This window comes from Tamandua tetradactyla, chromosome 4 (genome assembly GCF_023851605.1).
Source record: "Tamandua tetradactyla isolate mTamTet1 chromosome 4, mTamTet1.pri, whole genome shotgun sequence".
NCBI lineage: Eukaryota > Metazoa > Chordata > Mammalia > Pilosa > Myrmecophagidae > Tamandua > Tamandua tetradactyla.
Window position 1 is genome coordinate 54,104,391 of NC_135330.1, and position 26,082 is coordinate 54,130,472.

The 26,082-nt window shown below is 35.7% G+C and overlaps 1 protein-coding gene across 1 annotated transcript in view; it reads left to right on the forward strand.

The window, feature by feature from the left end:
• The window catches only part of CRB1 (crumbs cell polarity complex component 1), a 201,976-nt gene that overhangs the window by 50,263 nt on the left and 125,631 nt on the right, over positions 1-26,082 (forward strand). The window contains exons 4-5 of the mRNA XM_077156790.1: positions 17,733-17,928; positions 20,536-20,675. Coding sequence (XP_077012905.1) covers positions 17,733-17,928; positions 20,536-20,675 — 336 coding nt within the window. The remainder of the gene's footprint in view (positions 1-17,732; positions 17,929-20,535; positions 20,676-26,082) is intronic.

Sequence of the window (26,082 nt, forward strand, 5' to 3'; positions counted from 1 at the left end):
AATATTTCTCTTTAAAATTTGCACCAGAATCCTCGAGTCACTTTGTTAATGTCACAAATTTTGAAAATGCTTTTTATACAAAATAGACGTATTCCCTTCTGCTCTGACTTGAAATTTGCCCCTTCTCCCTCAGCCCTTACTTACAACCATTCTTCAAAATCTGCTACTTTGATACCCAACATGTCTTCCAAACTGAGCCCATACAATCTATTCCCAGTGCCCTGGCTCCTGCCCTCCTCATCTCTTGTGCAGTTCCTCAAATCTCCCAATGTCTCTACTTCCCGACTCCACCTTCTCTAAGCTGTTGTAAACACTGCCTTTGAAATAATCCTTCTAAAGGAGTTCTGGCTCTGCCACAGCTCTTCTGCAGAACCTCAAGGGCTCCCCACGCCATAGAGAATACTTCCAGCTTTTCATTAAAAGCTCTCCCCAGTTTGGCCCCAAACGTTAGTCATGCCTCTGTTCTCCATACCCCATTCTACCAAAAGCATTTGATTTTCCCAGTGGTCTTCAATTTTTATTTAAGTAGCTTCTCTCTTCCTGGAATGTCCTTCCCCGTATTTATTCCTCCTCTGCTTTCAAGACCTAGTTCTAACATCACCTATTCAAAAGCATTTCCAGATTCCCTTTCAGCTGAAAAAATACTTTTATGCTAATGTAACAATTATAATTATTTGCTAATTCCTTAATAGTTTCCACCTCTGTTAAAGCAATCTCGATATTCCCTCTTCTATCATAGTCAACGTATTGAGAAGAGGAGATGCTTCTCCTCATAGCACCTTACATAGTGTTTGTGACTAATGGCCATTTAATAAAGTCTTACTGAATTGTTCTAATTCTCTAAATTCTTTCATATATTTTGGGGTACACTTCTGGTAATAAAACTGAGGTAAGTAGGTATTAAATTAAAGTTAAATTAAAGCTTACTTTCCCTATTGCTTTATGATTGCTGGTCGGATACTTGTGTCAAATGGAATTTCTTTTTAATTAGGCATCTTTTAATTACTGATACTATGCTAAAAGTTATGAGAAATATTTGTGGTGCTAATAAAACTGTAGTTATAGCTCAAAAGCTTCTTGTTTAATATGGCATACAATGAGTTTTGGCAACTGTATTTCAAATTTTTTTTTATTTTTGACTAAAAATAAGACATGAGATTTTCTGGAACTGCATTGGAATTGCTTTTGTTTATATGGTAACATTTAAAAATTATTCTAACTCATTGTGATAGTGTTTTCTATTTCTTACTACTGGTACAATATTGTGAGTGGTGACTAAAAGGAATAGACACACAATCAAATAAATGTCTCAGCCATTTTAGTTATTCTGAAATAGTCTTATAACAAAAAATAACAGCTTGAAAAATTATGTTTTACAATGTGTATGTATGTGTTTTACATTTTAACTTAATTGAATTGCAATTAATCCTTTTAGTGGTCTAAATTTAAGCATAAAAGATGTGTAAGTGTGTGATCCAAATGTGAAATGTAGTAAAATTCCATCATAAGGCATTTCACTGCACAATGTTATACTGTGAATTATATAATATCCCTGCTAAGCCCAATGAGAGTTTATGCTATATTCTCATTTTAACTCTTAAAGTCCACAGTGAGGATGTCTTGTCCAAATCCTGATGTAACGATATTGTTCCGTATTCGACTATGTTCTTCCCTTAATTTCTAAGAAATCAGCCAAAATTTATCATTTCAACTTCTTAAGTGACACACACACATGTTACTTGCAAACAGAATTTAAAAGAGAGGCTCATAAGGCCATGAGAATCAGGTCTATTATTATCTGGTTAGGCTTGCTCAGAATCAGAAGTGGTGATCATAGGTTTGATCACCAATCTCATATCTAAGTGGAATAGCCTGCATTCTGATAGCTCATCATTGCTTCTTAACCCTGACTCCATTAGAATTTACCCAAAGAGATCTGAAACAGAGATGTGTAGAATCCACCTTTAGAGAGTTAGATGTAATTGATGTTCTAATGTATATCTAAGGCTGAAGCCAGAGTTTAAATGCTTGTAAACTTAATTTGGAAACTTTTCTTGTCCTCTCCCCTTATTTAGATACACAAGGAGGGTTTCTTACTTCAGAAGTCCCATGATTACCAGTGGTTGTGGCAGCTCAGGACAATTCATGAGAAACTCAGAAAGGATCTAGAGAACCGAGGGAAAAGCCACAGTTGAAAAAGAAAGAAAAAGACCATTAACAATCAGCGCGGATGTGCTGATGTGCTCAGGCCCAATCTCACCCTCCCTATGACTCCTGGAAACTGGATTACAGTGACCCTCGTTGCTGTGTGCTACATTCAAATTTAGAATAATCATAAAGGGCCAGGCTTACAGGAAAAAGCCTGTGTTCCTCCGAGCAGCAAAATAAGAAAATGTAATAAATTTTAAAAGACAGGGAAGTAGGAGAGGAAAAAGAGCTTTAGCACATGGAGAGAAGGCTCATTCCAAGCAGATCTCTCTCTGTGCACATAACCATACTTCACAAGTTGTGATTCATGAACTACATAATTGGGCTAAGAGAGAGGCACTAAAGATGCTAGAGACAATCTGCCTTGCATAAGCAAAAAAAAGTACAATTTAAGCTGAAAGTAAACAGCTGCAAATGTTTTTTTTTTAATGACAAGAACTTTAGCTCTGAGCATGTGACCACTTTTGGTTAAAGTTTATGTAGTGAATCATTCTGTAATTGAGGTCTTCCTTAAAATTAGCCAGATTGACTAATGTATATTTTTCATGTTAAAAAACTATGCCTGCAATATGAGAAAACTAGGGCTGCAAGAGAACAGGAAGAAGCCAATTAGATGTATGATTAAGCAAAATGGTGCAAGAAAATATCTTAGTTATTCTGTTACAAAATACAGTGTTGGTATAAAAATTATAATCTTTGGGAAACAAGAAAGAGCATTACATTAAATTTACTTCTCAATTGAAAGATGCCTCTGTGTTTCAGAAACAAAATAAAGAAAAAAATGTCATTTTATATTCAGGAAAATGGATTAATAATTTATCTTTTCCCAGTCACAAAAATTATCAGAAAGGAAGAGGCTATCCTAAGGCAGACTAGAATAGCCAAAATGGAAAATTTGTTAAGAGAGGCGAGATAACTGAGTCTCTTAAGCAGCAGCATTTGTATCACTATGGGAAGAAGAAAAATTAAACAGCTCTAACTAAACAAATGCAGTAAAGCTAAGTGCTATAATCTCAAATGTGCATTGTCCTTTTAGAATAGCATGCATTTAACCAATAAAAACAAGCTAGCAAAGGAGTTAAATTTTCAAAAGAAAATTTATTGTGTCATCATTTATTTTGTTGTAGAGGTTTTTTTTATTTTGTTTTGTTTTGTTTTTATAGGCAGGCACTGGGAAATGAATTTGTTATAGAGGTTTTAAAGATGGAAAACAAAACTCTGTGGCTTCACTTATCATTACTAGAGAATGGAAATTTAATCATCATTCCAATTTTGTAGAACTCCTATCATATTCAAGGCCATTTTGAAGGGATCCCTAGATATATGATAATTATCCTACCTTTCAAGAGTTTTACAGTAAAGTTTGGAGAACACAGTAAGTGTAGATGGAACGATTCTAACAATATAGGACTGTGTTGCAAAGTCACACAAATGATAGTAGTTCTGATAGCGCTAAAGTGAGTTATGGCTATGGGCTAGAGAGGGCCGGTGGAACGGTTGTGGTCTATGCAGCCAGAGTTGATATCATCAGATGATATCAGTCCAAGAGAGGAAGCCAGCATGAGCTGGGAGAACCCTTTGGAGGTTTCAGTGAAGGAAGTAACACGATGAAACCACTCTTACTGGTAGCTGACATTTTAGGTTTTGCCCAATTCCAGGTCTGTGTGAAATGTAAACTAGAGGCAGCATGCCGAATGAATTGAAAGAGATGAGAGTGTAGGCCAGATGGGTGAATGGTAAAGCAAAGCAGTATAGACGCTATCTCATTTCTTCTCTTATTAAATAGAACTTGGTACAAAATAGCCTTCTGGGAAATTTGTAAAAGCACTACATTAAATTTCCTCATCAATTGTATGATGCATCTCTATTTCAGAAACAAAACTGTATGAAAAATATCATTTTATATTCAAGAAAATGTATTAGCATGTGGAGACTAGTTAGAAGATAGTTAGTACATGGAGACTAGTTAAAGGCCACTGCAATAATGCAGGAATAAGATATTAGGATTTGCACTGGGAGAGTGACCATAGGTATAAAAGGGAAGAACAGGTGTAAAGCTCACTAGGTAGAGACCCACTTAGCATTTATCAAGGCCAGAATATTTTAAAACTCATTTACCCATGGAAAACTTGTAATATATAATATGAAAAAAAAAAGTGCTTGAAACCATTTCCAACCTGATGAACTTACAATCTAGAACAATGATTTTCAAACTTCAGGGTGCATCACACTTACCTGGAGAACTTCTTAAAATACAGAGTTTCTCATTAAAGGGAAGTGAAAAACCAAACAAAAACAAAAATTCAACAAATGGTGCTGCAATAAGAGGATACTCACATGCAAAAAATAATGAACTGTGATCCCTGCCATACAGCATACAAAGAAAAAATAATGGTGAACTGTAGATCAAATTTTAGGTCAAGGCCCAGGAAAAACCTCCCTGAGAAGGCAACACATGAATACGGATCTAAAGAGGTGAGGACGATGCCAAGCAGGCATCTGCCCTATGGATTAGCATCACAGGTGGAGTAACAGCAGATGTGAAGACCCTGAGAATTAGGGTACTTGGCATTTTTGAGGCACAGCAATGAACTTGGGGTGGCTAGAGTGGACTAAGCAAGGGAAAGGAGGCAAGGTCTGAGAATGATGAGTGTCACAACGTGTGGGGTCTTGCAGGACACTGTAAGGACTTTGGCTCTTCCTCTGAGTGAGATGGGAAGTCATTGAAGAGTTTTGAGCACAGAACTGAGTTTATTTGACTTACACTGTAACAAGATCATTCTGCTTGTTGTGCTGAGAATATACTGAAAAGGAGTCTGGTGCAAGTAGGATGTGCAGTGGAGATTACAAAAATCTAAGTAAATGGAAGGGAGTAAAAGAGAAGTACCTAAATTTTAAAATACTGCATTTTTTTTTCTTTAAAGTGAGATTTAAATTAATGCAAAAAGATGATGGAACATGCAAAGGAAATGAGAGTATGTCTTCCTCTGTCTGCTATTATCCTCTGGTGGGAATGTCTAGATTATTCAGGTCAGGTCTACCTTTTAGAATAGTTCTATCAACAAGGCAGTCTTCCTTTGTAGTTTATATTAACCGTATCATCATGCAGGGTCTCCATATCCACAAATTAAATCTGAATTTATATGACTGTTACTCATTTAAGCTTTCCTATTGGGACCTTCTTCTTCTCATTTTAATTATATACATTTTAATTATACCCTTCTCTGATTATTCTCCACAAGTTCTCAACCATTCTGGTGCATAAATGTAAGAGGCACAGTGTAGCTCGCTCTGGCACTGCCATTACAGTGAATTTCAGGCAGTGTGGAGATTTGAATCTGGGCTTGATGTTCCATTTTTTCCAAATATATTTTCATCGACTAAATTGCTTTGAATGTATCTGTGACAAAGTTAGTGGTCACGGAAAATAATTTGGGGAAATAAAACTCCTGAGTGGAGATTTGAACTCCAAAAAATATATATATATATCTGTAAGGAAAAATATAAGCATATTTCATGAAAAGTATGTTATTATTATTTTTATTACCATTATTATTGAAAACTTTTGGCTGAAAGTTTATTTCTGACTACAAAACAGACAGATACAGAGGAGATTTGATAAATTTACATCAATTTACTGTGAATTATTACGAGTAGGTGGTTTAATTTTATAGAATATTTAGCATATGCGATCAGTTTAAAGAACATTTAAATACTAATTCTGTGAGCACTTTGATATAGATAGCTCAAATTTTATTCATACAGTATGCCCATAAAATTAATTTTGACCCAAATTTACCAAAAGGCAGATAAAGTGTAATACTCAAAAGAGAAATTTTAAATTCATATTTTCATTCTATCAAAGGAAAACGGTTGCATTTCTACATGCTCTTAATTATGAAATTCATCATTTTTATGGTGTCATATAAAGAAAACAATACTTTTTCAGGCTTTTGTTCAACACTAGAAATTGTTTTTATGAAGAAATGAAGTTTCTAGCTTCTGAAAAATGTTGAATGAGTGCGCAAGATAACAAATGTTACTCAGCAAATATTGATCACCTATTTGCAGTACTCTGGACACTGTGCTAGAGCTTGGAGTCATCAAGATGAGTAAAACAAAATTTCTCCCTGACGAAGTGCTCAAGTTTATTCAGGGAGCAGCCATGTAAGCAAAAATTACCATCTCTCTGCACAGAGTGCTGAGGAAGCTCAAGGAAAGTTGCCAGTAATGTTGCCTGGAGTCAGGAAATGCGTCATAGAAAAAGTGGCCCATGAGCAGAGCAAAAATCCCGTCTCGAGTGAGATGTAGAACTGACTCATCTTCCGTTCGGCTGTATTTGTTATTATGATGACTATTAACAATAACAAGCTAGACTACAGAGATGTTTTCGAAAGGGGTAATGCCTCTTTCACTGTATTTGTTTTGCTCATTGGCTCAGGTTTAGCTTGGAGTTATAAAGGGCATCTTCAGGTTTGAACTCCCTCTCCTCTCCACGCTCCTTTCAGCGTCTACCTCCCTATCAGTAAGGGGTGTGGGCACGTCTGAGTGAGGACCTGATAATAATAACATGAAGAACAGACAATGGAATTTGGAAGCAGGAGACTGGGATCTGATGTATCCTGGTGGTTTATTATTGGATAAATAGCAATACATGCAAGTTTCCTTTTCCTCATTCTAACATAGGAATGATGATATTACCTAACTTTCAGGGCCGTGGTAGGAATAAAATGCTTTAGTGAACTTTTTAAATAAACTATTTTTGTCTATGAAAAGAATTGCCCAAATTTTTATATATTCAAGCACTGTTACTAGCACCATTGCTGTTTGAACAGTATTTACTAATATGTTTTACAGGTATTGTTTTCTTATACTTGAATTGCTTTCTTTTTTTAAGACCATCAGAAACATACTCAAGAATAGATTAACTGAATGGCATAATCTTTCTGCTCTGTTTATAAGCTGAGACTGAACTATGATAATATGTCTAGGAAACAATTAAATGTTTGAACCTGCCATATCATAAAGATTTTTGAAAATTATTAAAATTTTAACATTTCCAAATTATTCAGGAATAATAATTATACTATTGAAGAAAAATGTAGCAAAGTTATTATTAAGGCATAACTATAGAAGTGTGAAATGTATAATGTTGACATATTAACATAAAGTGCAAATACTGTGATTTCCAATGATTTTCCCAAGAAACTTTAAAAATGGAGCATTATATAAGCCATTTATAAAAGTAATGTATTTTTCAAGCATAGGATCTTAGATTTGAAGTAGATTACTGTGACTTTTTAAACTGAATATATATTCTACTATTTCCATAGATTAAGATATATATATATTATATATATATGTGTGTGTGTGTATATATATATATAAATACACATGCATGTAAAATATACCTGGTGGGTTGGGAAATTTGTGGCTACTGATTTAGGCAAATAATATTTTTAAATTCAAATGACTTCAAAAAATTCAAATGACTTCTTGTAACAAATGACTTCTGTTCTGACATTTATGATGGGAGGAGAGTGGGAAAAATAGCATATGGATGGAGAAAAATGGTGGGAGAAGAGTTGTGAAGGAGGAGTTTTAGAGTTGGGAGAAACAGTAGAGCAGGGGGAGGTTAATTATTTTCCCAAACAAGCAACTGTAATCCAGGAAGTATCATCAGATACAAGGAAGTATGAGCACGTCTTCTGTTTCTCTGGAAATTTAGTGTTGCTGTGGTGAGTGAAATCACACTCCGATTTCAGGCCTTTGTTAAAATATCCTTCTTAATCTCTGTCCAAAATGGCTGAAAAGAAGAGCCATTATTTCCCTTCCTAGAACTCTAGTTCCTTTCTTTCCCCTGTTCTACTCTCTATGGATATTTTGGAACAGAGGGCTGAAACAGTGTCGAGAATATTCTTAAACTTTCATTCATGATAAAAGGTACGGAAGGGGTAGAAATATGGCAAGAATTAAGAAAATCAGCAAGAAAAATGAATATTGAAACTGGAGTTGGTCCTTGGTGAAAGCAAAACTAGTGGTAATCAAAAGGGTGATGGATTTTATAATAAAATAATAAATAAAATGCAATAAAGTTAGTTAAAATAATAGAATAATAATCGATTATCATTTTTAATCAGTCAATTTTAATTCATCATTGATTTTATAACACACCCCTATTTCATATACCATTGAGAAAGAAAATTGCTGCAAGTAAAATATGATGTGGGGCCTATGGCACCCTTGATTTCAGGGATGTTTGAAATGTCAGGGAGAAAAGTGGAGTCTCAGAATTGATGAAATACAGTAGTCCTTTACATACAGAATCCTAAGCATATATAGTCTGCATTGAGTAAATAATTAAAACATTTTTTTCTTTTTTTTTTTTTTTTTACTTTTCTATATCCTTAGAAAAGATGTCTAAATGCACAGCCCAGAATACTTATTGGCTAAAACCCCAAAGGTGTTCCCATGGCAAATTAAAAAGGAAAATCCTCCTTTACTCTCTCATAGTACCTTGAAAAACATTATTAAGCTTGTGTGACACTATGAATCAGAGCAAGAAGTCACTCATCTCTTCACATTGCTCTAGGATGTTAAAAATATTATAACTTTTGATATGTAGGAGAACATACCGTAAATCAATAGCTATAATTGAAACCCAATGTTGCAGTTCCTCTTTGCGCCGATACTTGTGTCACAGCCTTGCACTAACTGTTGCAATTGAAGCATCTTATTTATTCTTGAAAGAACTGAGAAATAACATATATAATTCTTAGTTGAAGGAAATATATTATACACAGATGCCAGTTAAATATCAAATGCTTTGGGTGGAATCTGCAATTTAAGATGGTATCCTAATGCTAAGAGTACAATTATTTTCAGAACATGGTCTTGCAGCTAATGAGAAAGGTGTTCAGAATAATTATCAATGTAATGCTTCATGGTTTGTGCCCTCTCTCCCCATTATAATGAGTGATGAGGATGGCATCCAGAATAAGAATCTGCTCCATACTGATAGCATATGATGTGCCTTATCATGTGGCACAAAACGTCGACACCTATCTCTAATTGCTGCAAGATGCATATTGAGTGCAAAATCTCCAATTGTTGATCCAGAGGTTCAGGATGCAATCATTCAAAAAGCAATGTTTTGTTTTAAATATTTGCCAAAGTCACATATTTGACTTAATGGGTTTTGATCAGGAGTAGATGAGTTCAAGCTTAAGGAAGCATTGAGCAGTTCAGCCCTGGCACGTCAGCTTGCCTTTAGTGAGAGATAGTGGATTATTCTAAGGCATAACATGATCATTCATTCAAAATTCATTGAGCATTTTCTATGTTCCCTATAATATGTTAAGTGGTACAGATCTGATGTTGAAAGAGAAAGACTCTGACCTCAAAGACTTCACATTTTTATAGAGAAAATGAACAAATAAATAATTTATACTACAAAATAAATACTTTTGCATTACAGAGAATTATGAGCATAAAGAAGAGTGACATCTAAGATGGATATAAGCAATTAAGTATTGTTTTCAGGAACGTGTGATACTTCAGCTCCATCTTTGCAAACTAGTTGGAGTTAACCTGGGGAAGCAGGGAGTGAGGAATGAGTGAGGCATGGCAAGCAGGGAAAGAGCACCCATGAGAATCCCAGAGGCATGAGAGATGATGGAGCTGAAGGATGCCGTCATGGATGGCAGCAGTCAACTCCACAGCTTTCAGAAGCTTCTCTGATGCTTCAAGGAAATTGAGCTTTATTGTGAAGGCAAGAAGAAAATATTTAAAAAATATAGGCAGATGATGATATAATCAGATTTGTATTTTTAAAAGATCACTCTCAAAAATGTAAAAAAAAATGATTTGGAAGAGAAAAGCCAGTAGCAATGAGACCAAATGAGAGATGGGGAGGGTCTGATTGAAGTCATAGCGATGGGGATGGTAGATCAGATCCATTTCCAAGGGAGAAATGACAGGATTTGTGATCAATTAGGATGTTCAAAATAACATGTAAGGAGATAATAACTGCTGGAAATGTGGCTTGAGTGATATGGATGATAATCCCATTTATCAAGTGGAAGCTTTAACAGGAGTGTAGGGTGGAGGAGATCATAGAGGAGGGTAGAGAAGAGATAGTATTTGGAATTATAAAATTTGAAATGCCTATGAGGTATTTGGAAAAAGCATCCTTTTGATAATTGGGTTCAGAATGGTGACTGGGCCTGGAGTTATGGACTACTAATGCATATTTCTGTTTAGCATATGTGCAAAATGTGGCAGGGACAAATCTGCTTCCTGATTTCCATTAGAATGCTCAACTACTGCTCAACCATGGTCTTTTCTCAAACACAAGTGGATAAAACATTTTTATTGTTCTCCAGTAAAACTCTAATTCCCTAGCCATTGTTGAAACTTGGTGTTTACTTGATGAAACCACTTTCTACACAATCCTTTTAAAGGGTTCCTGACTCTGTAAAAGTTTACCTGATCAGGAACTAAGGTCCCCTGCCAGCAGTCAGTGAGGAAATGAGGTCTAATGGGAACAGCCATATGAGAGAGTCATCCTCCCACCCCAGGCAAGCCTTCAGATGACTGCAACGAGGCTGACATCTTGGCTGCAAAGTTATAAGAGATCCTGAACCAGAAAAACTCTGAATTTCTGACCCACAAAACTGTGAGATAGTAAATGTTCATTGTCATTTTAAGCCACCAAGTTTTGGTGTAGACTGTTACACAGCAATAGGTACAGAATTAAGGAATCTCTCAATTATTAAATTTCTCACATTGTTTCTCACAAACATCTGCCTCAATCGTTTTCCTTTCCTAACACTCATCAGAATCTTGAGGAATTAAGGCAGCTATTTATTTATTTAGAAGAGCTCCGTCAGGTAATCCTGTCACAAAGAGAAAGAAAAAGAAATGAGAGTGTATATACCTTAAAAGTCGTCCAGAAAGTCTGCTTAGCCAACAGTAAAAACTGTGTAACACCATAGAAAAATAAAAGAGGGAGATAGCAGAACTTACTTCAAATGCTCAATCTGTAACTTCCTTTAAAGATGAGGGAAGATGAGCTTGATCATTTTAAGAACAATAGAAGGCCTTTGTGCTTGGAAGACAGTGGGGAGAAGTGGAGAGGTAGGTAGGAGCCTATCTTAAGACCCTTGAGATCAGATCTCCCACTCCCCTGTGTTCTGCTTCTGCTCCCAGAATTGAAGTTATGTCTTCTCTTCTCTTTTTTCAATGATCACATTTTAAAGGAAGTTACAGATTGAGCATTTGTCTCCTTAATAAGCCTAGACTTCATAGGGGGCCTTCTACCCATGGGTGTGTTACCATTTTCTCTAAACCTTCTTTACCTGCCGTTATTACCTTGCAACTTCCTACTCCTGGAAAGCCCCCACTGTCCACTTTCTGTTCTACTAGTTTCAAGCTTTTTCATTCACTTCAAGTATTTATTACCTAATGTTTTAGGTTCCTGGCTGCTAAAATAAATGACCACACCGTGGGTTGGCTTAACCAATGGGAATTAATTGGTTCATGGTTTTGAGACTAGGAGAAATCCAAAACTGAGGCATCAGGTTTTTACCCCACAAAAACTGAGTTTGGGGCTAGCTACCAGCAATCCAGTCCTTGGTTTTTCCGACACACAGTGATGCCTACGCAATGTCTTCTCTTTTCTCCTGTGAGTTCTGTCTTTGCATGACTTTCTCTGTCTGTGTCTGAATTTCATTCTGCTTAAAAAGGACTCAAATAATTTGGGTTAAAGTCCAACCTGATTCAGGTGGGTCATACCTTAATTGAAGTAACATTTCCAAGAGATCCAATTCCCGATGGGTCCACGCCCATCAGAATGCGGACCAAGGGGAAGAGCGCGCCCAACTGGTGTGCACAGTTCAGTCCGCCACACCCGCTTTTAGTTATGACCTTACTACTGCTCGGCAGCTCCTTATACATCAGTTGCTGATTTCATAATAACTGTTTTAAAATTTCCCAGTCACTATAGCTCGTATACTGTTAGCATGTCATTTATATGTAACTTAAACTGAATTTAAAGCTCTTTCAATGTTCCTTTCAGAGTTCTCTTTGCTTTCAATCACATTTCAGTTCTTTTTATTCTACTTACTTTGTGGAATTATGGAGGCAATATAGCAAAGAATGACTGGACCATAGGTAATAGCTACCATGCATTGAGCCTTTACTGTACCCAACTTCAGGAGTAACAGTGGCAGAGCAGAGCTCAGCTCTGGATGGTCTGCCTACAAAAGCCGTGTTCTTTCCACTCGTCCTGATGGATGTTGGAGGAAAAGCAGAAGAAGGAAAGTAACAGCAGCAAGTACAATTTTTATAATTCCCCAAGCTCAACATTATCAAAAGCACTTATTTTCCTATAACTTACCTGGATTTCTACTTTAAGTCCCCATTTCTTCCTGATGGCAGACTACTTTAATCACTTCAAAGAAAACTTAGTCACTTTAGAATTTTTCCTCCATTATTTCACAATTATACAATAGAGTAGATTTGGATTAGGAAGTTTAATGGTGAAATATTAAATAGTGTGAAATAGTAAAAGCACCCAGTTCTTTGCCACTCTAATGTCTGGCTGTTTCTCGTATCATGTCTTTACAGTGCATCCATAGATACCCATTTGTTTTTCACTGTAGTGTTTTCAGAGCATCAGAGAGTCTCCTTTGACCGAACTGACTGTTTCACATTTGCAACAATTTCAGTCACTTGAGAGAGCGTTTGGCTGCTTTCATAATACAACAAGCATTCTTCATAAAGTAATCAGTCCCATCACCATCTACCTAGGTATCCCATGTAGTTTTCACTATTATACTCTATTGTGCTTGGGAATTATGAACATTCTAATGTCTTCTCAAGGTTCTAGAAGGAAAGAGGGATACCAAGCACTTCTCTCTTGGGATCCCTGAACTTATCTGGGATTCTGTCAAATTCCGAGCTCACCCACGGTGTGTATGAGAGTGTGGGGCTTCTGCCTAGATTTTTTTTTGCTATAACTTTAACTCTTTACCTTCCTCCTCTTATTTGGGAGTTGGGCCAAAAATTAAACTGTTCTGCTTGTATGTATGTTCTACCCAAATTGTTCCTATCTTAGACCAGCGCATTAATCAAGGTTTGGTCAGAAAAGCAGAAGTCACTCTATGTATTTCAGGTATAAAGAGTTTAATACAGGAATTAAGGCCTGTTACACAGGACTGACTACAAAACTAGTGGGTCCCAAAGCAAAATGAAAATCTGGGGCCCCTTCTTCAAAATTTATTAAGAATTTCAAGACAGCAATAGTGGAAAATTCAACCCAGCATGAGGTCATTCTAAATACAGGCTTCTCAGTAATTTCGTAGGTCACCCACATAAGGCCCAGGAAACTGTCTCTGCCTGTAAACCATTGGAAGAGATCTCAGTTTAATGCACCAAAGTGGGTGATTCTTAAGAACCCTTATGAACGTCCTTCAATTATCCAGAATCTGTGGGCAGTACCCATTCTACAGCAGTGGAAGGGTAGTTCTTCAGTCTCATTAGGTAGCTGCTGGGAATCACATTTGTTCAAGAGTTGGGCTGCTCTGAGCAATCTCCAAAGAATCGTGGCTTCTTTTCCATTTTTCAAATTTGTAAGTGCCTCTCTTCAGCAAACCCAAACCATGAACTATGTGAGAAAGGAGACTTTGGGAAATTTACCCCCGATTTCTTTATGATACAGAGAAGATCTTTGGAAGTAGGGAAAGAATGATAACAATGCTGAGCTGACAACAGATAATCCAGCATATCTGTACTGAGGCTAATACTATGATGTCACTTTTCTTGAATTCTAACTTGATAGCTTTTCCTCTCAGGCAATGGTAACTTTTGACTAGAAAATGAAATTAGGATAAGATATCAAAAGAAGGAAAGAAAAGCCCTGGCCCTTCTCTTATATCTTGGGAACATAAGGTGAAGATATTCATTGAAGTAAACTCTCCTTGCATCAGTTAATATGGTATTGCCACAAGAAGGAGAGGAGAAGGAAGTAACAAGAAAGAAAGGAAAGAAGAAGTGGGTAAAGGAGAAAGAAGAAGTGGAAAGGGGGGAAAGAATCAAGCCATGAAGCATTTGAAAAGGCAAGAGGAGAATGTAGAGTGCACATTATCAAGAAAATCAAGATGGGATGGAATGACTTTTTACTTTTAATTAAGTAGTTTCATATAGGAAGAAAAAGAGCACTCTTAAGATTCTTTTTTGTCAGGAAATTTGCTTCTCTCCCAAAGGCAGTGGATAAGACTGGGAAGCTCTCATCATTTTACCTTTTTTCTTACTGTTTTAGGGAAATGCATGTAATTTCAAGCCTCCTTAGAATTTTTTTTTTTTAATATTTGGTTTTAAGGAAACATCTGGATTTCTTTTGCCAGTTATTGAAAATTGGGTAGCTCAGGCTAGAACTACCCCTTTCTGTCAGAAATTAATGATCTGACATCTTAGTCACCTAGGTTTATATAAAGATGTCTCTGTGGATATTAACACAGTCTTAACTATAGTGAATCATCAAAGCTAGTGAAAGGAGAGGAATTCTTTCCTTTTCCCTCTTTTATACTTTCATCTTTTGATGCTGAGTTTCTCTGATCTTGGTTGGTTAATTTTTCCCACCATATTTTCTGTTGTTTAATATAGAGCTATTAACTCCAAATGATTTTTGGTTTCTGAGCACATTTTTTTAAGAAGAATTTTATAATTAATTTCCCTGTTCTTAGAGGATCAGTTACACAAAAGCTACTCACTGTAACTGATTCGATTTTTATTGTTATGTCTAAGTTTAAAGACATGGTGCCATGTTTAATACCACCAGTCATAAAATGAAGGTTTACAGATAGAATGAACCACATGGTTCAGTTACTTTTTAAAATATATTTATTGGCTGTTTGCTCATGACAGCAAATATCCAAATGAAAGATAAAAGTTTTAGTCAGTTATCCAGATGTTTTATCTATGAAGCCAAACATCTTGAGATACAGAAACATCTGGAAGACTGACTGGGCTTTTCACTTTTCATTCAGCTGTTTTGGCATCATGTAGCATGGACCAAATCACTTTTTCCTCTATCTATACAATAGCAGTCACAAGCTGCAATAAGAATCATGTTATTAAGCAACATTAGGAGTAATACAGGTAAAATCACCCCAAAGAAAATAGTTCTTTAAATTGAAATTCTATTTAGCCTATTGAATTACATTTTTATACATGGATTGGGATTATTTTAAAAACAAAGTATTTGAACTACAATATGTAAATGGAAATGTGGTATTTAAACTGCTGGTTCATAAAGCATTTCTTAATCATTAGGAAGTAATCTGGGCTTATATTGGATTGAAACCCTGATTGATATATGGATTATATGTGAACTATGAAAGATAAAACTTAAACCGGATTAAGTTTGAAACCACTGGCTTAGCCTCACATGGTAATGATATCCAGCAAATACAGATGACCACAATGCCAAAGGGCGTGATCCATGAAACCCAAGCAAAAGCCCTCTGGAAAAGTGGGTTGGCAAAGAGCTGGGGTAGGAAGAGACCAGAATCACAGAAACACAGCCATTTATTAGCTGTGAGACTAGAAGTCATTGAAGCTCTTTGAGCCTCAGCTTCTTCATCTGTTCCTCACAGATGAATGTGTTGGGATTAGATAAAGGAATGCATGCGGAATGGCCTTTCCCTGCCCCTGCACATGGCACGAGCCACTGAGTGCTCGGTCCCCTCCACCACTGAGAACGCTATGGGAATCCGCTATGATGCAGCCTCCTGGGTGAGCACAGGTCCCTCCGTTTAAAGTCATGACTGGTCAGTGCTATTTTAAAGGTAATTTTGCATCATATAACTACTAACTATTCACAAACGCTAAATATGTTAAAGTACTAAATAGGCACAAAATATATTAGAATCAAGTATATGAAGGATTTTTTAAAAGAATTTATCATTTTTGTCTTTTGCATATTCTTGGAAAATAGAGGTATCTTGTTTTATATGGGAGAAATAAAGATATTGAAATATTGTTGAAAAGCCATTTCAGAGAGAGAACTAGAACGAGAACCCAGGTCTTCTGCTAGCTGACTCAGTGCTTTCCCTTGACCTTACTGATACAGAGGAAAGCAGATATGAAAAGTTCCATTGACCAACTGGGTTAGAAAAAGACAAACCTCAAAAAGCAAGTACATGCCTAGCAACAAATGCTATTCTACAAATAGCTTTTTTACAGAAGTTAATTTGTAAATTAAATTTATTTAATTAAATTATTTTAATTTAAATAAGTAAATTTATTTTTCCTTTCAGAAAAAAAAAAAACCAATCAACTTTAGCATGCTAGCATCCCTTTGAAGTTTAGTATTTGTAGAATCCAGTCACAGTTGTAAATGGCAAATGGTGTTAGAATACCCTCCTGTATTTTCCATCAGGAAAAAAAGGCAAAAAAAAAAATCAAATTACTGACTTCCAAGGTATTTGAGATTCCCTCAATATCTTTTTTAATACATAATTTATTATTGTGGGTTATAGGCGCAGAAATAAAGATGGGTAAATATAGATGCTCTTTGGTGTCTTTTTAATCTGTATACAAATTTGATTAGTATGTATCAGATAGCATTTTGACATCAGTGTGACTACTTCTGTAAATTTTAAAGGTATTTATTAGCAAATAATGTTCACCTACTATTTTGGGGGTTACATTTTTCATGTAACCTTATCTTAAAATGAAGTAACCTCTAATGAAGTTGCTAATTGCATTACGTGTAAATCACGATCTGGCTTTATATTTTAAGGTGATATTTTACTATACTACAAAGAAATGAAAAATCTAAAAATATCTACACAAAAGAAGCACTTAAGGAAATAATTACATATCACATTTTACAATAAATGTTTGTGGAAAGAGCAATTATCACTTTTTCTCTAGCTAACAGTGTGTTCCAGGTGCTAGCCTAAGCACTTTAGAACATATTTAATTATAATAATAATCCTATAAGGTACTTAAAATTGTTGTCACCATTTTTTCAAGTGAGGAAACTGAGATATGGAGAGATTAAGAAACTTGTCCAAAATTATATAGCTAGTAATTGACTGTGACATGCTCCCAACCCAGGCAGCCTTACTTTGGTGTCTGGGCTTTTAACCAGAACTCTATTTGCTGCCTAGTAAACTAAATGCTGCAAAAGAATTTTAAAACATTGACTGGCTCCTTTTAGGCTTCCAACAAACATAAGGTTAACAGTAACTTTGTTCTAAAAATGACCTGTTTGTTTCCCCAGAATACCAAGCCACAAGCTGTTGCATGTAACTATTCTTTGAAACTAACAGCTGCTCTGCTTTGTGCAGCTTTTCATAAGCATGCCAAAAAGTTAATATCAATTGCGATTAAGGGAGGAAAATTATCTCGGGTAACATAACATTTGACAAGAGCCTTGTAAAGAAATCATTGCCAGATAGTTAATATATTTTGCTAAATCTTCTCTTTTTCTTCTGTGCTGACTTTTGAAAAAGGTATACACTGTGAGTTGGAAATTGATGAGTGTTGGTCCCAGCCCTGTCTAAATGGTGCAACGTGTCAGGATGCGCTGGCAGCCTATGTCTGTGACTGTGCCCCCGGATTCCTGGGAGATCACTGTGAACTCAACATTGATGAGTGTGCCAGCCAGCCGTGTCTCCATGGAGGGCTGTGCATGGATGGGGACAACAGGTATGTTCATACATTTGGATGACTGGCTTAGAGAGAACCCATGGACCAAGAACAATTGTAGCACGTTGGTGAGTTTGGAGGTCACACATAATCAACTTAAATTTGACAGATTACTTTATACTTTAAATGATGGAAAGTTGTGAGGTTGCTCAGATTTTAGTAAAAAAATGCATCCCTCAGAGTTCATCTGTCCCCAGAATGAGGATTTTCTAGGTCACTCTTGTCATAGTTTAGAACTGCTTACATTGCTGTAAAACCACACCTTCAAGTTTGCTGATAATGTATCAGCTTTTCAATTTTGTGAAATAAGCATGTTTTTGAAAGAGAAGGTGGAAAAGCAAAGCTAAAGATTATTCCAAATGTGAAGATGAGGTTTTATCTATTTGATAATAAACATATAAATCAAGTAGTAAAAAATAAATCTTTCATAATTGTTATATAAATAGTGTTGGAAAAGGTTTAATTTCTTTATGTTTTGAATCTCCAGATGTTTAGGGAGTTGGGTGAGTACTTTTGAGAAAGCAGAATGATGATAATTAGTCGTGCGATTCTGCTCCCAATCAAATTCTATCTTGGTGCTTCATAAACAATAATAAATAACACCTTACTATGATGGATATAATAAATTTGGGCAATGGTAGCTGAGTTCATATCAAGAACTTTCTATATTTATTTAAACTGAAAATACCAAGTTCTCCAAAGCATAACAATTTTTAACAGCTATGGCACTTAACATTATCTTGTTTTATTCTTCAATGATTCAGTAGAAAGTGAGATGGACATTAATGTTCCCATATTACAAAGAAAGAGTCTGAAGTTCGGGATGTTAGGTAACTCTCACAATGACACACAATTCTCTGCACAAAAATGACTAGTATCCTATTGTCCTTTAGTTAAAGTGGGATATAATTTATTCCAAATTTAAATTTCAAAGGGAGTCAGATTCAAAAAGACAGCAATAAAAGGCACATGTGTCAAACATATCCAGCAAAATAATAGGGCCTTAAATAAATTAAAGTGGATATACATTGCTTTTGCAAATACATAGATCATAACTCTTAATCACATACCATGCTTTATCTATGACTTTAGTTATACCCAGATCAGACTCCTGTGACATGACTCTACATTCCTGGAGGCAGGTAACTGGTTACCACAAAGAAAGACAGAACCAGATGGAAATTTCCACACAAGAATCCAGAAGAAACCAATGAGGGTCCTCCATCCATTCTTTACTGTCTCCAGAAAGCATCAGGATGGGAATCACATGAACATTTCTGCTTCTACGGTTATGCAAACTGATGAAAGCTGAAACCTTGCCACATTTTATCTTTCTCACTCAAATGTGCCATGAACCATTTCTCTATCTTTTCCCTTATTTTTCTTATTACTTATTTGCTTATTTAATATTGGAAAGATGACAACCATGTGATCAACAAATGACCTCACTTTATTTTCCCACAACAGAAAAGTAACATATTTGCTATGAGGCATATGGGAAACTCAGAAACAAAACATGCAGAAAGCTTCCTGCAGACCAAAGGAATAATGCAATCAAATCTCTAATTTCCTGAATTGAGATTCAGCAAGCACCTTGAATACATAGCTCTTTTCTCTAATGTCTTACAAGTAGTAGATTTTCAGTAGGTGTTTTTTATTAAAGAAATAGATTAATGAATAAAAGATGTCTAAATAGCAAGACATATAAAATTATAGTCACATTACATTGGGCTAATATTCAGATTCCTTATTAAAGTCTTAATATCTGTGTTCAGTGGTAAATACAGACACAGCCATAACGAGCTCTGAGCTCTTTGACAAATTCACACCTGTCTGTTTTCCCAAACCCTTACCCTATCTAAGCCGAGCATGTACACTGATGTTTTTCAGTACCCACACCTGGAAGAGACTCCAGCCTAATTAAAGCTCCTCTTAATACAGTCAACAACTTTCCCTATCAGATTTGTATTTTGAAACTGTCAATAATCCCAGTCAATTGATGAAGAATCAGAAATAGCAATGCCGAAATATTTCTGTAATCTAAAAATAAGAGAACATCATAAGCCACATTTCATTTCATGAGGTCTTTCTCAGTTCAAAAAAATAATTTGTTTTTTTTTTTTTGTTTTCTTAAAAGACCTTATTACTGAGCCCTAACTATAAAAGAGGGCATACAGAGGTATAAATTATTCTCGGCTGCCTTCAAAAATATTAACCATTGTGTTTATTACAATCTAGTAGTAATTTATTCAGTGTCTTCTGATGCTTATGATACGGTGCTCAATTCTTTATATGCATATTTAATTATTACAATAACCCCATGAAATAGGTGCTATATGAATGAGAATGTTAACGGAAATAATCATTGTTTCTAAAAAGATTATGAAGATGAACTACAAGTTCAAAAACAGATAAGTATTTTTTAATGGTAAATCATTCGTATAAAAAGGCACATGCTTTTGGGTCTGTAGAAGTAATTCCCCAGGGATAAGTATTGAGACTCTGCCATGGCTATTGGGTTGATGGACAGGTGGACAGGACAGAATAAAGGTATTTGATCTCAATATGAACCAAGAGTTGACCTGAAAATTTCCTTTTACTCTCCAGATACAGCTGTAACTGCATGGGAAGTGGATTCACAGGGACACACTGTGAGACCTTGATACCTCTATGTTGGTCAAAACCCTGTCACAATAATGCTACGTGTGAGGACAGTGCTGACAATTACACTTGTCACTGCTGGCCTGGTAAGTGACAAAATGCCTTAGACCAATTTCTTTTCTTTTTTTTTCTTAAACTAGAAACAAATCTTTTGGACCAAAAATTCTTGTTGTTAAAGGTTTAAAATCAACCTTTTCTTCCAGTTATGACTGTTTAATTGTACTCTTTAGTGCTCACACATACCTGCTACTACATTAAGCATTGTCTAAAGGAGATCACCAAGCTGCTCTGTGATCTGCTCCTTCTAGAGTAAAGAGAGGGGGAAATCAGTGGAAGATGGAACTCGGTGTGGTCTCCAACAGAGAAAGATTCACAGGCAGCTTCTTCTTTTTCTTCTAAGATGTTTTCTTAGACACCTGGAGTATATTAGAAACCCATGAGGCAATGTTAAAATCCTAGAAGTTTGTCTTTTAATTCATGGAGTCAATTGCTGAGATTATGATGTGCCCATAGAGGGTGTAGAATGACATTCCAGAATCAGGAGCATTCTCCTAGGCACTTCTGATGTAAAGGAGAATACAGGTCAAGAATCCATGAACCATAACTAGAAATTACATAAAAGGGTAATAAAGTTTTATGGTACTCTAGATTTGAGTATAGAAGGGATACCAGAGTCAGTAGAAAATGGTGTAAAACAGTGAGTCATTAGACCACCCGTAAATATTGATGGTAATTTTAGTAAGCAACCTGTTGAATATATTTTTAATTGAATCCTCACTAGAATTTCGTTGATAGAAATGAAAGGTACAGCATCTCTTCTCTCTTCTTTATTTTTTTTTATTAGAGAAGTTGTGGATTTATGGATCAAACATGCATAAAGTACAAGATTACCATATACCCCCACTCCGTGATTAACACCGTGCATTGGTGTGGTACCTTTGTTACAATTGATGAAATCACATTTTCATAAATGTGCTATTAGCTATAATCCATGGTTTACCTTAAGGTTAACTGTTTGTACAGTGCAATTTCATGAATTTTTAAAAAATTTTTATTCTATCACCATATATAAAACCTAACATTGCCCTTTTAGCCACATTCAGGTATATATTTCAACACTGTAAATTACAGTCACAATGTTGTGCTCAATCACCACCATCCATTACTGAATATCTCTATTGTAACAAACAGAAATTCTGTACCTTTTCAGTCTTAACTCTCTATTCCCTAAGTCCCCCCCTCATCCCCTGATAACCTGCCTTCTAGATTACAACTCCATGAGTTTGATTATTCTAATTATTTCATATCAGTGAAATCATACGATTTTTGTCCTTTTAGGTCTGGCTTATTTCACCCCACAGATATTTTGAAGTTTCATCTAGGCTGTCACATGGGTCAGAACTTCATTGTTTTCATGGCTAAATAATATTCCATTGAATATGTATATCCCATTTTGTTTATCGATTCAAAGGTTGATAGATGCTTGGGTTGTTTCTGTGTTTTGGCAACTGTGAATAATGTCAACTCATAACTTTATGACTGTTCAAGTTTTTTCTATATAAGTTTACTGATTATCCATAACCCTCTCCCCACTCATTTTTATTGATCAAGGAAAGGATAATTCTATGGTTGGAGAGGAAAACATGGAGACTGGAGCCAATTTGGTAGTTGCTTCTAGTAGAAAGATATTCTGTTACTAAGTGACTTTGAATGTCTTTGGTTAAATATATTTTGTAGGTGAAAAAATGAAAGTGTAAAATCAAGGTTGGAATTCTTTTATGACTCAAAAATCTATATATGCCATGCATTCTCCTGTTCCAGAAAATGGACAGAGTTGCATTAAATCTACCTGAATCCTGAATTTTTCCAGAATTTACTTTATTCTACATTTTCCTCATCAGCAAACACTTACACGATAAATTTGGGAGTAGGATGGATCCATTGCTTATCAACTTACTTTCAGACCTTAAGTTCCCCATGAAAAAAAGAGGAATAATAGTACTTTACTTGTTAAGTAAAGAGAGCTTGGCCCATGTTAAGGCATTCAAAAAAAAGGGCAACTTTGGGTGGGCCACGGTGGCTCAGCAGGCAAGAATGCTTACCTGCCATGCCAGAGGACCCGGGTTCGATTCCCGGTACCTGCCCATGTAACAAAAAAAAAGGGGGGGGAGTAACTTTTATTATATATCAAGTTCAATACCAGGAAGTGGGAATTGTTTATGGGAGTTAATGACTTCTCTCTAAGAAGTATATAATGGAGTCAAGCAAGTAAGAAGAAAAAATTCCATTTGTTCATTCATTCTGAAAAAGAGAATAAGGGGAGAAGAAGTACAGGGGCAGCTTGACAGAGGAGGTACCATTTTAGAAAATCTGAAAGATGAATAAGCATATACAGAAATATACTTACTAGTTTTGACTTCCCACATGCTACTTTACTATTCTGAGTTCAGTTTCCTCATTTATAAACCACAGATGATAATAATATTAACCATCTAATAGAGTTGCTTTGGAGGTAAATCTAGTAGTATGTATGGACTTCCTAGCTCAGCTTTGTCCCTAGTAAACATCCAATAAATGTTAACTAGTTCATTTTTATGCCCTGAATCTAGTGCATAGTAAACCATTGCCTAAATGAGGAAAGAAGAGAGGAAAGAGAAGGGAAGACGGAAGCAAGGGAACTGGCATACTAAGAAAAGAGCGTGTCCAATTGTGTGTCTAAAATAACATTTAGAACAAATGTTAAAAAATGCTAGACCAGGCAGGGCTGCTTGGAGACAAATGGAGCTAAGAAATGAGAATGAAGCCTGACCACAAAAATATTTGTTTTCCTTACAAACTGTGGGGCAGGGAAATGCATAATAGGATCTATTAATTTTATCCTTTTTGATTTTATTTTATCTATTCATTTTTTTAATTGAAAAGTCAAAACAACATACAAACAAGAACATTCTTAACATATGAACATTCCATACATGGTGTATGATAAATGACTCACAATATCACCACATAGTTGCATATTCATCACCATGATCATCTTATAGAACATTTGCATCACTCCAGAAAAAGAAATAAAAAGTAAAAAGAAAAAACTCATATATACTATACCCCTTACCACTCCCTCTCCTTGACCACTAGAATTTCTATCTACCCAATATATTTTAACTTTTGTTCTCTCTATTTTTTTTCTATACCCCTTACCACTCCCTTTCATTGATTGCTAGTATTTCAATCTACTCAATTTGTTTTAGTACTTGTTCCCCCTATTATTTATTTATTTTTAATCCATATTTTTTAATCATCTGTCCATAATGTAGATAAAAGGAGCATCAGACACAAGGTTTTCACAATCATACAGCCACACTGCGAAAGCTATATCATCTTCAAGAAATGTGGCTACTGGAGCACTGTTCTTCAGTTTCAGGCACTTCCCTCTAGCCGCTCTAATACACCTCAAACTAAAAAGAGAATATCTACATAATGTGTAAGAATAACCTCCAGAATAACCTCTCAATTCTTTTTGAAAACTCTCAGCCACTGACACTTTCCCACGTTGCCAAGAAGGTTTATATCCTTGGGAGTCAGTCCCACATAGAGAGGGAGAGGGTGGTGAGCTTGCTTGCCATGTTGCCTGAGAGAGAGAGGCCACATCTGAGCAACAAAAGAGGTCCACTGGGGGTGTCTCTGAGGCCTAAATTTAAGTAGGCTTAGCCTATCCTTTGCGGGGATAAGTTTCATGTGAACAAACCCCAAGATTGAGGATTCGGCCTATGGATCTATTAATTTTAAAAGAGCTCTCTGATAGCTCAGTGGAAGATGGTTGAGAGAAATAAAACTAAAGACAGGGAATCTAGTAAAGGGTTCAGCAGTAGTTTAAACAAAAGATGTGCCTGTTTGCTGGAACATAGGCAACTGTAGTAGAAGAAGAGAAAGGATTCATTTAGGAGGTAAAAATAATGTGGAGATAAAATGTGAGGCCTGAATTTAGGTAAGTTCTCCTTTTGGGTTTCTGTCTTGGGTCTCTGGCTATGGCGATTTTGCTTAGGTAGGAAATTCAGAATATCTTTTTACTGTTTTCACTGTTGTATATAGAGAAAATTTATCCCTACAAACTACTCCATGTCTAAGAAAAGAACCACTTCTTTGGATAACAAAACCTGCCACCAAAAGTAATAAATCTACTGCCGTAATTGCCTTAGAGTCCTCATTTAAAAAGTAATCAACTGCAAGAAGTTTATCAGTCAACTTAAATGCCTATCTTAAATTTTTTCTTGTTACCCGTATATGATTGTATATGTTAAAAAAAAATATGTAATATGAGAGCCTTAGGGACATGGTCCAGTATCATATTGTTTCTTTATACAGAATTTTGCAGAAAAACTTGTTGAAACTATTGAAAATAGCCCTGAGTGAAGGAGTCTATATATATACAAACCCATATATACAAGGGAGCAGCAGATATAATCCCCACAGGGCCCCGTGGTGGGGACAGGACGGACAAGACTATAAATCAGAACCTTCCCAGTGTTAACTGTGTGACTGAGATAATGTATGAGCCAGCAAAGCAGGGAAGGATTTATGAAGGTTCTAAATTACTTCCTAACTTAGCCTATGCATGAGTCTTGAGCCTTCGAATGAGAACAAAGTTGAAAATAGTCCAAGAATTGTCAATGATTCCACTACTGTGCAACAAACACAAGTTTGTAAAACCTTGTTGTGAAAACTTTTACTTAATGAATATCTTTATTTTCCACTGTAAGAGATAAAAATAATTTTTAAATAGATATTCGGCTTTAGGAGACTCAAGGGTTCTTCCAGGGGACAAGTCAAAGGATTGTGGGGTCTTTATCTGACATATGATTTTCGTTTCCTTCTCTGGCTATAAGTTTCTTCCTCAGATGGCTGAGCAAGACCCTAAGGGTCATATGTAGCAAATATATTAGAGTGTTGAGGAACAGAATTTATGTTGTGGTTTTGGTTTGATGTATGATCCCATCCATGTTTGTATTAAAATGAGAAATCGCAGTATATTCTCATTATTTGCTTATTAATAGTCAATTTTCAGATATATTTGCTAAACTAGGAGTAGAATCTAAATTGCTGTTGCTATTTCCAATTATTGATCAGTACTATTTCATTCTCTTTCAGTCACTGATTGTAGTCCACTTTTTATATATTGTGTAGTACTAGAGTGGTGCATAAAATACACTCAGTCCCTGCTTTCATGGGCCTCATAGTCTGTGGAGAGGCAACAGTACATAAAAATAAATACAGAATTTAAAATTATTATAAGAACAACGAAAGAAGAGAATTGGCAGATATGAGAAAACAAGGGCACCTTATTTAGATTTGCCCATGAGGGAGAATTTTCTGAAAAACTAATTGTATTACTTTGCTAGCTGCCGGAATGTGTGTACCAGAGCCGGAACGGTTTTTATAAAGGGGAATTTAATAAGTTACAAGTTTACAGTCCTAAGGAAGTGAAAAGTGTTCAAA